Source organism: Momordica charantia (assembly GCF_013281855.1).
Source record: "Momordica charantia cultivar OHB3-1 chromosome 3 unlocalized genomic scaffold, Mcharantia_2.0 BLBB01000003.1, whole genome shotgun sequence".
Lineage (NCBI taxonomy): Eukaryota > Viridiplantae > Streptophyta > Magnoliopsida > Cucurbitales > Cucurbitaceae > Momordica > Momordica charantia.
This window is the reverse complement of record NW_028275161.1, coordinates 23170296-23182969: the sequence shown is the minus strand read 5'-3', so window position 1 is coordinate 23182969 and position 12674 is coordinate 23170296. Positions and strand designations below refer to the sequence as shown.

The 12674-nt window shown below is 29.8% G+C and overlaps 1 protein-coding gene across 1 annotated transcript; it reads left to right on the top strand.

The window, feature by feature from the left end:
- The first annotated feature begins 6495 nt into the window (after nucleotides 1-6495).
- Nucleotides 6496-10939, top strand: LOC111008984 (agamous-like MADS-box protein MADS2). The gene is made up of 8 exons (XM_022281875.2): nucleotides 6496-6737; nucleotides 7987-8065; nucleotides 8943-9007; nucleotides 9171-9270; nucleotides 9669-9710; nucleotides 9989-10030; nucleotides 10390-10550; nucleotides 10650-10939. The coding sequence occupies exons 1-8, from the start codon at nucleotides 6553-6555 to the stop codon at nucleotides 10738-10740; spliced, it is 765 nt and encodes a 254-aa protein (XP_022137567.1). The 5' UTR covers nucleotides 6496-6552; the 3' UTR covers nucleotides 10741-10939.
- Nucleotides 10940-12674: the final 1735 nt, after the last annotated feature.

Genomic DNA, 12674 nt, shown 5'->3' with positions numbered 1-12674 from the left:
AGAGTTGACCAAACCAGTTATTTTGGAATGAGAAGAGATAGACGACTCATTTTAATCAGGAGTGATTATCATCCAAAACTTAAAAAGCGAATTATATTAATAATAATTAATATCACGCCTCAAACAAATCTCACATCTCTTTTTGTTTCTAATTAAAAAAAAAAGAAATTTAGAAGATCGTAGTGTTGGTGTCAATATTTCATGAATCAATGCACGATTCATCTGAACTATCATAAATCGGTCTAGCAACCGTTAGACCAATGAAAAAGATGGGAGAAATAGTAGTTAGTTATCTATTACGATCAAATTTTCTTGAACGCTTACAGATATTAAAATAATCGTATGATTTTTTTTTTTTTTGGGAATGTGTATGGACGAGAAGACAAGCACCCACTACTTAGAAACTTCAATCTCCATCCATGCTTTCACATCCAAAATGGCACTTGGCAAGTTCCTGCCATGGTGTGTTATTGGGCATGGGCTCCATCAATTAGCATCCTCTCATCTTGGTGGGGGTCACTGGTCAACATCCTTTGATTGGAAAATGGGCCAATCAGCCAACAGGAACTTTCCCTCTAGTGGATTCATCTAAGCCCTCCATCCTTTTTTCCTTTTCTTGAATCATTATATTGATAATAATGGACAAAACTCAACTCTTTAACCACGAAATTGCACTCAAACATATAGTAGAATCCAATGAGAAAAAGACATGTAAAAGAAGAATGAACACTCGGACGTTCAGGTTAGTAATTCAAATTGAAATTCATGGGTACCTATAAGTCTGTTTATCCAAGATATATATAGGCGGTCAATAACTCGATGTTAACCGTCTACGATGCCCTCTCCAAAGGTCATGGGACAGGAAGTGGAGTGGTGGGAAGTGGGTTGTTAGAGTGCTGCTTCCACACGAGATAGTATTAACTTTTGTTTAGTTGATTAATCCAGGTTTAATATGGTTAATCAAGCTTTCAGTGATAGAGCCCAAAAAAGTAAGGAGTGTGGAAATTTGACATGATCTTGTAGTTCTTGGGGGAAAAAAGAGAACTTTTTTCTTAATTTTTAGGCATAATGTGGACAAAGCATTTTGTTGTTGGTGTGTAATTATAGATATCCATATGACAAACAAAGCCTCATGGTGTCCAACTCAAGTGCCAGCCACCTTTCCCAATAGAAAAAAGTTCTGTCTTTTAGCCAACCACTGGTGGGCCATCCCCATCTGGTCCCACAGGGCATTTAATTTTTTCTTCTTTCTTTTTCTTTTTTCCATTTGCATTATTCAAAATTGATTATAAGGGAAGAGAGTTCAATCAAAATCATTGTTGTTTTTTGCAGTTAGGAATCTAATTAATGGTCCTAATTAAACAAACAAAATCCTCACCTTCATGATTGAATATCCCAAGCTAAGATTATCCAATATCTTCCGCTTTATTTATATTTTCTTTCTCTTTTTAGTTAACGATTGGGTTGTTCAACCAACTTCTTACGTAAATACATATATTAGTAATATTTTTAATGCACAAACGAGATGAATTAAGTTTTTAATCTAATGTACATAAAAGTAAAAATAGACTCATCAATTGGTTGGTGTGTAATGCAACTTTTTCTTTTTATGGAATTGAAATATTTTAAAAAAAAAAACTGTTAAAGTTTGTATATCAATTAAACTTTATGAGTTGAGTTGTTGGTAGGATGGAAATTTCTTTTTTCTTCCCTCAAATTTTGGCCATGTTTTTTCTTTTTTAATATTAAAGAAAAGAACCAAGAAACTACAATTGGATTCTGACATGGGTAAGGTCTCTCAATTTCTGCAGTTCTGAAATGTTGGGGCAAAGTTGGAAGGAGAATTGCCTCTCCTTAAATGGACCGAAAATCCAATAATATTACATTACCATTTTTTTGTGTGTGATCTATATACGTTTCTATCATGGGTTTTGTTTTTATAATTTTTTTTATTGTACCATTTTTTTTTGGGTGTGATCTATATATATTTTTAAAACCAACGAAATAAAGATTTTTTATTTTTTTTCCTAATAACATAAATAAAAGCATTATTTTATCATTATTGATTTATAAAAATACATAATAAATATTAAACACTGAATATAATCTCATATTTAATTTAAAAATAAAATCATATACAAAAATTATGAAAAACAAGAAATGTTTTTTTTAATAAAAAAAAAAGTTATCAAACACATTTTTACCTTTATTTATTAGGCCAGTAAAAACAATAAACAATTCTAATGAAATCTTTTATTTTAGTTCTGCCTCATGCCATCATAGAAGAAGGTAAAATATCTGCTTCAATACTAAGTCGCAACATTGGGTTTGTTTGAAAATGACATTAAACAACATTACACTTTCAATTTTTCAAAACCAAAGTCCTTTTTTTTTTCTAATACTAAAAATTTGTCTACATACTGTATTTTTCAAAAAGTTTTTGAATGAGTTAAAAAAAAAACACACACGCACACACATCCAATGGGCACAAGATCAACACTTTCTTTAAACCTTGAATTTTGGCATTTAGGATAAGGATAGAAAATATGTTTCCATATAATTTTAAAGTATGATTCACAACAAAAATTGAGGTTAGTTACCTTTTTTGATATAGAGAAAGATAAGAAATTATAGTATATGATGATGTATAATTGAAGTGATTTTTCTTAGTTATAAGGGGCAAAAAGGAAAAAAAAATGAAAATGATGGTAACTTTATAGATTTGGAAAGGTTTGGAATTACCCACTCCATGAGGTGTATTATCTCCCATCCCCTTTTTGATTTAACATCAACTTGAAAAGGAAGTTTTACTATTTTACTTTTACTTTTACTTTTAGGCATTCCAAAGTTACTCCCAATCACTCATTCCTTCATTTTTATTTGTATGTAAAATTCTTATCCAAGGTTTTTTTTTTTTTTTTTTGGTGTGAGGAGAGGGAGCATGCTTTCTCTTTGATCTTTTTTTTTCCTTTCTTTTTTCTTTATTTCAAAATGATGTCCACTACCTACTCCATTGAGAGGTCACTCTCAAAGTGGAGAATTTCAAAGCAAACTTGGTTGGGGGATTGGAAGAGTGAAAGTTTTGATCAAGATCTCAAAGTGATATTGGAAATATTTATAGGAGAAATGAATGGTAGGAAAAGAAATCCAACTAAAAAAATTTATTTCGACCCTACAATCATTCACTATCTCATCAAATCATCGATGTCACGCTACACGAAGAGTTGATTGGTGCAATTTTGGCTTTGGGTTTTTTGATTGGTATAGTTTGGCCTATGTCTATGGCTTTAGAAGCCATGGTTTTAAATTTTTTTAAATTCTAAAATATTATCATGTAGTTTTAGAAGCTTTTAAAATATTCTAATTAATAAAGGATTATGACAAATTTAATGATGGCTTGTCATTAACTAAATTTTTGTTTTGTTTTTTTTTTTTTTTTTACCGTATGTTTAAAACTCACTCTTAAGTACCATTAAGGATATTTTCATATTTATTGAAATATCAAAAAATTAGCAATTCAATTACGCAATTTGTACGGGGACTGGATAATTCTGCCCGTAAATGGGCCTTACTACAGCTTCCCTTGACCCAATTATGTCATGGGCTTGGTCCATTTGGGCCTCTTGGGCCGAACAACCCACAACTTGCAATTCTATTCATTGCAATGGCATGGCCATGCTTTTTTTTTTATTTTTTTTATTTTAATAATCTAGTACTCCTTTGAAAAGTGCTTTACTTCTAGAAACTTTAATCGTTATCCAATCACATGTACGCACGAAAAAAAAACACTTTTTGTTTAAAAACAATTTAAATGCTATGTACTCTTGAAATTTCATCCGATTCTAATCCCAACGATTTTCTATCAATTATTAACGAGTATGATATAAAATGTAATTAAAAATCATCTTAGGTGGATTAACCTATGACTTAAAGTACATAGATAATGAAATTAACGAAATTGTATAATTATATAACCTATGTTTTTAACACCATTTTATTAAAAAGTGGCATGGGTAGCCTATGGACATAGATTCTCAATATTCTTTTAGAAGTCAACCTATGCTTAACAACTTTACAAAGTGGGTAAGATTTATTAGCAGGCAGGGCAGGGTACCCTAAAAGGGGCACCATGTGCCCATAAATCAAGAGGGTAGAGAGAGAAATTTGGCATCATACATATTAACAAAAAAGGAAAAAGAAAAAGAAAAAGAAAAAGAAAATTATCTCTCTCTCTCTCTCTCTCTAACATGCCCTTGCCAGTGGCATGAGAGAAGACAGTACAATCTCTCTTGGCATCATCACATGACCTGCAACGATCCTAATTTTCCAGATGAAAATTGATGGGATGTCCATATGGAAAAAAAAAACTTTATATTATATAGAGAGAGAAAGCTAGAGAGAGAGAGGTTAATCGGGAATAGTACTCTCACTCACGTGCTGTGGGATCCCCAACTTATAAATCATACTTCAACAAAAACTATCAAATCAATTTAATTGTACAAATACAGGTCCCATTCATCAATATGGCATCCAAAAAAGTGTACATAATTTGTGTGGTTCATAGTTTTTATATGTAAAGTTTGAATTTATGAAATTTGGGTTATAAGAAATATGAGTTTATATGTAATCTAGTACACAAACATGAATTCGTATGAGGTATAAGTATGGATTTGTTAAAGTTAATATATAGTAAAAATGTAAATTTCATAGGTACTTTTCAACATTTTATCATCTACAGTTATTATATTGAAATCAAAGTAAGGATGGGGAACTTATTTAAACTAAAAAGAGACAATAATGAATTTACATTATATTATAGATGAGTGAAAGATGAAAATAATTTAAGAAAGAAATGTATTTTAAGGCGAGAAAATGGAGCCCTAGTTTTGTCTTTTCATTACCAATGATTCAATTCCTTTTAGCATTTAATATTAGGTCACTTCTCACTTCATATATTTCAAATCAATTAGATATCTTCTGAAGCTAATATTCAGAACTCATGGTTATAGATATGGAAGATGATTTGACTCTTTATATGGACTATCACAAGAGATTCTTATTTTTATTTTAGTTTCAGTGTTTATTTTATATTTAATGAGAGGGATGAGTTTTATTGATCTCTTTTATTTAATAAAAGTAAATCAAGTTAGAAAGCACGATTTTTTTTCCCTATAGATAACTCATTGAATGCAAATTTCTAAAACCAGAGAAAAAGGGTTTATCTTAGGAATAATTAGTGCTCAATTTCATATGTGATAATTGGATTTGGCTAAGATCTCTTCTTTTTTTAGGAATATATTATGGTGTTGTAGAAAAGTTTTCATATTTTCTTAATTGAACCAAAGAACATTAATTTTGATTGAATGATCTTATTCGACAAATAAATAAATAAAAAGTTGTTATTTCCATATAAAAAGTAGGGTATGGTTTATGATTTATGATCGGAGGCATGCATAAATGTAGCAGACCTACGCATATTTAATTTTCACTTCCATTGAGCCATAAATGATGTCTAAAGTTCAGTAAATGAACCTTTACAAGTTGAGTACCGGCCACAATTTATCTTTAACCCTATCTTAGGTTTAGGGATTTAGACTCATGATTTTAATAAATTTAAATATAATATGAAATTGAGAAAATTCATTATAGGTGGCTCATTAATCTAAAAGATTAGGGTTAATTAAGGGATAATAAGTTAAAAAAAATGATTACATCAGTGTACATATTATTATTATTATTCATTTTAGATTAAACTTTTAATGAGAATAGAGAGTTGTTTTTTAAATGAAGAGAAACCCTAGAAAGGACAAAAGGGAAATCAAATCAAAACTGGTTAAAATTACCAGATCAGAAATGCAAGCGTATGGAGGGATCGACACGTGTAAAATCCAAAAGTAAGTAACTTTTTTAAGGTTAGCATTAACGACCAGCAGACATTGAAATGTAACCTAGAAAAGAACAGTGTACAAAACCAATGCAATGCCCTACAAATTAATTCATTATTACAACAATCCTAACACAACAAAAACCACTCAATTAAAAACCCACTTTCCTTTATTCATTCGCTTTCAAATGTCAGTTTAATTTAATTTGGAATGTGATAAAATACATTAAAAAAACAAAAATCTAAAGCTAAACATAGTTCAATGATCAATGATCGAGGGTGTGTTTGATTCTATTTTCATTCTATCATGTCTGATAAATTGAAATTTTGATTTTAAGAAAACATAAAATTACTTAAAATTGATTTTTAAAATATAATTTCGATAATGATTTTGAAAAATCAATTATTCTTAAATCTGTTTTTTGAAAATCACTTCTACCCTCACTTCCAAACCCATCCTAAGACATCTCTACTTCTAACCACAAAACCGTCCGAGAAAAAGTTAATTTTTATTATTACTCTTAAAAGGTTATTTTTAATTTTTTTTTTCTATTTCCCTGTGTGATGGCATATATCCTTTTATTTGATACTTTTAAGGGCCAAAATTGAGATCTGGTTGGGGAAAGTTTGGTGAGGTTGTTTGCCAAGACTAGAAAGTGAGAGAGAATATGGGGAGAGGGAGAGTAGAGCTGAAGAGAATTGAGAACAAAATAAACAGGCAGGTCACATTTGCCAAGAGGAGAAATGGGTTGCTCAAGAAAGCTTATGAACTCTCAATTCTCTGTGATGCTGAGGTTGCTCTTATCATCTTCTCTAACCGTGGCAAGCTCTTTGAGTTCTCTAGCTCCTCTAGGTATTTCTTAAATTTTCTCCTCAATTTCTCCCAATATAATTCTCACTTCAGATCTCTCTCTCGCCCGATCCCGATCGTAGTTTTACATACGGCAGGGCCGAGAAGAAAGGAAAAGAAAAAGTAAATATAGAATACTCGAGATTTCATATAGTTTCCTCTCGTTTAGTCTCAAAAGTTTAAGAATTATTGAAAGATTTGTATATAAAATTTTGCATCTTCTCAAGAAAATTCCTGTCTCTCCTCTTGAACCTGATGAGACGGGCCTTTTTAATTTGTGAAAGATCTGTGATTTTTTTTTCCCTTGTTTTCCTCATAATCAAGATTTGATATTTGTCCATTTATTCAAATGAGTCATTTCCTTGTAAACAAGAGATGAGAAGGGCTGAAAAGAAAGCAATGAAACAGTTTAATTTTTGGGACAGGTTTAGACCTAAGAAAATGATCCATCTATTATTCTTAAAAAAAAAAAAAAACTTTTTAGCAAGTTGATTTGTAGGATATTGTGTTTAATTAGGTATGATGGATTATATTATCTGCTGTGTTTGTTGCTTCATGAGTTTCCAAAATGGATTATGGGAGAAGTTAACACAAGAAAAATAATTGAAGAAGTATGGTTTGAGGTTATTAACCAGTTATATGGATGTGGGATTGTGTTATGAATTAATTAAATTAAAAGTGGGAAGATTTTTCAGGAAGGAAAAGGGACAGTACTTGATGGTTTACTGTTATGATTTTGTGGCAGAGAGACGTATGATGTTTGGTTTTTTAGTCACTTGTTTGGCTGCGCAGCTCCACACAGTGAGATCAGCATTAAAAGAAAAATAAGAAAATAACAACAAAATAACTTCTGTTTCTCATCCAAGTTTTCAATTTCTTTTCTTCTCGTTCTTCTACAACGAATTTTGTAATTCTATCAACTTTTTCATATTCTTCAACTTTTCTATTTTATAATGGGTTTCATATTACAATCTCTCTCCCTATCTCTCTCTCTCTTCTTCTTCTTCTGTGTTCTCTTTCAAGTTTTCAACTTTAATATGATATATAGAGGCAGCTGTGGAGCTGGGTTTTTCGGTGTCGCGTGTCTTTGCCTGTTGTGCAATATTTTTCCCTGGTCGAGACCAATATCTTATTCTGTCCATCATTAAATTCTTTAAAAAACGAATTTGTATCCTATAGGTGGTTATGGGGTTATTGAATAATGTAATTTCTCTTCCTTTTAATTTAATCTTTGTTTATTTATGATAATTAGCATGACCAAAACACTCGAGAAATATCGAAGGTGCAATTATGGTGTATGGGAGGCTACTCGCCAAGTAAATGAGAATCGGGTAAGGAGATTTCATTTACATTTTGGACATTAATCATGATGATCACCTGTCTCTATTATTACTACTATCAAGAAATTGACAATTGATTACTTCTTCAAAAAAAATTCTTTCCTTTTTGCATTTCTCAATTTAGTTGTCAAAATGATAATTGAGAAAGATTGGGTTTGGAGTTGAGTATTTCTTAATATATATTTACTCTTTCATGTTACGAACTCATTTCAATTTTCTTAATATCATGTAAGATAATATATATTATCAATTATATAATATTAAAAAAATAATTATACAAAATTTTCATAAATTAATTAAGAATATTTTATATTGAGCTAAATATTTATTTGGTAACTTCTACTATTTTATAAATATATCACTAAACACACTCTAAACAATTTTCTAAATTAGAATTCAATTTTTAAATATACTATGTTTTTTTACTGAGTCTCTTATCTTTAGATTTCTATTTTCTGATCACTAAGTAAACACATATTTGATTTTAACACAAAGAACCGAGAGTAAAATCAATAATAAATGGAGTCCAAAAGTTAGTTGGGAGATAAATATTGAAACCCTAGCAGTTCAACTCAATATGTATTTCAAACATTTCATATGGTAGGACAAGTAAATAATATATGATTTGGCCTTGATGAGACCATGCAGTGTCATAGGATAGATTATTATTGTCTTGACCTGAAATGTTTCAAATGTTTTCATAATTATACTCATAATTAACTTTGTAAAGTGACCAGAAAAAAAGAAGGATATCTCAGATTTGGCATTCAAAAATCTGTCTAATATAATTTCTTCTACCGTCATGTTATGTGTAGAATATTCTTATTTCTTCGTCAATTCTTCAATTTTTTATGTCTCCCATAAACAGTCATACAACTTTGACGAATATCTGAACCTAAAAGCTACAGTTGAATTCCTGCAGCAATCTCAAAGGTAACCATAAAAATTGTTTCCTTATAAAAAGTAGTTTTTGAAAATCTTCAGTGGGTAATATGGAATGAGTTTAAATTCTTTGAAAAATTTGGTTGTAGTAGTTGATTTGAATCAGAGTATTAATCAAAGGAGGATGTTTTAATTAATTTGAAGAATATGTTAGAAATCTTTTGGGGGAAGATTTAGGGCCATTGAATCCTAAGGAACTTGAACAGCTTGAGCATCAATTGGAGACATCTTTGGAGCGCATTAGATCCACAAAGGTACGTAACAATATAATATTAAGGCTTAGTTTGATAACTATTTTGTTTTTTCATTTTTTGTTTAATCATTTACAATTTCTTTTATATGTATTATAACTTTTTTAGAAACACACTTGAGCGCTTTGCCAAATTAAAAAAATAAAAACAAGTTTTTGAAAACTATTTTTAAGATAGTTATCAAATTTTAGTTTAGATTTTGAAAAAAAAAAAATTAAAAGATAGATGCAAAACACGGAAATACATAGATGAAACTTGAAAGTAGGGTTTACGAAGCTTAATTTTCAAAACCAAAACCAGAAAAATGAAAAAGAAAATGGTTACGGGGAGCCTAATTAGTTCCTAGTTGAAACCTTGGATTTCCTCTTTCTCCTTAACATGATCAAAATTTCCTTGAACAGACAAAATACCTAATTGACCAGCTTGCAGATCTTCAACACAAGGTACATTATATTTATACTACGCTTCTTCTGATATATATGTTGACTTATACCGCGTATTAATATGATATATGATATTATTTATTTTCGACAGCAAAATTGATATAATTGTATTTTTTAAACTTGTTAATTGTTTATATAACTAGCCAAGATATTTTCTGCATGTTGGTATCCGAACATCTTTTTAATTGGAAAAATACAAACATAATCTTCCTCAAATGAGTTGTTAATGAAAAATATGTTGGTGATGGAACTTTCACTTGTTGGGTTGTATTATGCAGGAACAAATGCTTGTTGAAGACAACCAAGGCTTAAGAAAGAAGGTAATTGAAAATGTAATTACATAATGCAAATTGGATCTTCACACTATACACTTGTTTTAAGCAGTGAAAACACTTTTAAAAGAAACACAAATTAATTACTTTTCCTCGAAATAATACTTTTAGTGTTTGATTAGCATTTCTTAAATTTTCAAAGTGCAGTCCATCAAATGTTATGAATTTTTTGAAGGGTAAATTTCGTACTCCACATACTACTCTATTTTCATAAATACTGAGCCACACGTCATTCTTAAATATTGTTAATGTGACTACAAACGAGAACTAAAGTCAAAAGTCAAGTTAGAAGTACTGCATCCAAAATTCATTCTCAACATGGTTTAAATATTATCGGGATTGGACAGGTGGAAGAAAGAAGTGCACAAGTGGCAGCGGCGGCAGCCGCCACATGGGACTGGGAAGCCGGCGGCGGAGGGCACAGCATGGAGCATCACAGCCGTGGTGCTTCACAAACAGACGCCTTCTTCCACCCCATAATACAATCCACTCCCACTTTACAAATTGGGTATTCAAAAAGTCTTCTTTTTTAAATGCTCCATTATTAGTAGATTATTTTCTTAGCCAAATTTGGTTGTAAAAGTTCAATTTCTCTTGTGAATTTCAGGTACAATCCTGTTCACTCAGTGGGGTTGAATAATAATGTTGGACCTCCATCCCAAAATGCCAATGGATTTCAGCTTGATTGGATGCTATAAGAGTACTATAGACACCAAAACTATCTATCATATTTTCTAAACATAAATTCCAGCTTATGAATCTTGGTTAATTAATTAAATTCTCCACCCTCGATATTATTTCGAGATCGTTCCATTTCTTATCTTTTTCATGCATTCGGTTGTTCATGTACATATATATACATATAACTTTGTTGTTTAACTTAGGATTATGACTCAAGTCAAATCCAAACTTAAGACTTGTGTAAGTATAATATACGTTTAATTATATTCATTAAGAAAGACCTAAAACCTCTTTTATTGCTTTTCCTTCAATGTCAATTGCAAACTAGGTTTAGTGTCTATGAAAAATTCAAACTAGGATTTGAGTTTCACTTTTATACTATACATTTATCTATGTGTGTTAAATTGGCTATTATGTTAAATTTATTGTTAAAAATAATTTAAACTAGGATTATAAAATTAGAAGAGTTTGTTAAAAAAGGGACACTTGTAGATAAGAAAGAAATTCTTAAAGAAATAGCAAAAAGGAAAAGAAAAAAAAAAGAAAAGAAAAGATTGTAAATAACAATGGTATCTAAGATTGAGAAGAGCTTAAAAACAACTATACCCATACAAGTTCTCTTTTTTAAAAAATAGAGTAGATTTCCTAGAAATAATAACTATATAAAAATGTAACTATAAATATGACAACAATAAAATGCTTTATCTCAATCAATATCTAGTCAGCAAAAAATGGTTGTACAAAAACTTTTTTTTTATATGTTTTTTTTTTTACTTTGAAAGTGAAGCAAAATTCTAAAATTTTTTATATTAAAAATAACAAAGAAATTAGGAGCCAAAATAAAATTTTCTAAAAATATTTAGCTGAAAACAAAATAGTTATAAATAAATAAGAACGAGGCTTCAGCCCAAGCTATAAAATGGGCCCAAAATCGAGGCCCAACATCAGTCAATTTGGGCAAATGGTTCACATGTGAGCCGAGAGAAGGCCACGGACCATTTCTTTTATAATTTTTTTAATATTAAAAAAAATCATCTATGATATGGCTGCTCTCTGGTTTCTTTGTATTGTTTTCCATTTCTAGTTTCTGGTTTCTCGACGTTTCTTAGAAGCAACAAAATTAAATTTGTTTATTGTTTCTAGTTCTAATTTTTTTTGAAAACATAAATAAAAACAATAATATATTATTTTTTCCTTATAAAAATATTTTAAAAATAAACAGAACATAAAAATTTTGAATATTTAATTAAAAAATTAATTTTTATATAGAATATTTTTATTTTGTAAATGGTAAAGAATAAAAAACAAAAAATTGTTAAAAAAATATATGTTTATGTTATTTTTTTTCCATAAAAAGGAAAAGAAAAAAAAGAAAAAATAGTTATAGAATATAATTGTATTTTTTATATTAAAAAAAGAGAAAAAAATCTAGAATAGTTGTCAATTATCGCTAAACTATACTGGATCGGTGCTGAGGTATATTTTTCGAAAGAAGCCAAGGTGCTAGCTTTGTCATTGCAACACAAGTGCGCAAAGAATTAATATATCCAAAGTTAAAAGCTTTATGTCAAATGGGGAACCTCACATTTCTTTTTCTTTTTTATTAATTCATGAATCAAACCAAGCTGATAGACCTAGGAATCCATCTTGTCACCCCATCTTTCTTTTCTTTCTTTCTTTGTTTTTTTCCTTCTTTTTCTTTTGTTCCCAAAAGTTTCATCCATGTCAATTCTCGTGTAGGCTTAAAAAAGTTCTTAGTCTAAAATTATCAAGAATATTACCCCTATAAAAAGTAATATTACCCCTATCTTATCAACTCAAACGCATTAGAATTTAGTGGGTGAAGCGACATGATTCTTTAGGATTTAAGGTATTGGTAAAAGATTAAATTTTTTAACAACCTATTAGCTTAAATTTTTAGATTCTTCATTGATGAAGATCGAAAACTTAT

Bases quoted from the DNA above. Each gene is read 5' to 3' on its own strand.
- LOC111008984 (XM_022281875.2), top strand. From the start codon at position 6,553: ATGGGGAGAGGGAGAGTAGAGCTGAAGAGAATTGAGAACAAAATAAAC. The intron at 8,066-8,942 runs GTAAGGAGATTT...TCCCATAAACAG, and splicing joins GCCAAGTAAATGAGAATCGG to TCATACAACTTTGACGAATA. The intron at 10,031-10,389 runs GTAATTGAAAAT...GGGATTGGACAG, and splicing joins ACCAAGGCTTAAGAAAGAAG to GTGGAAGAAAGAAGTGCACA.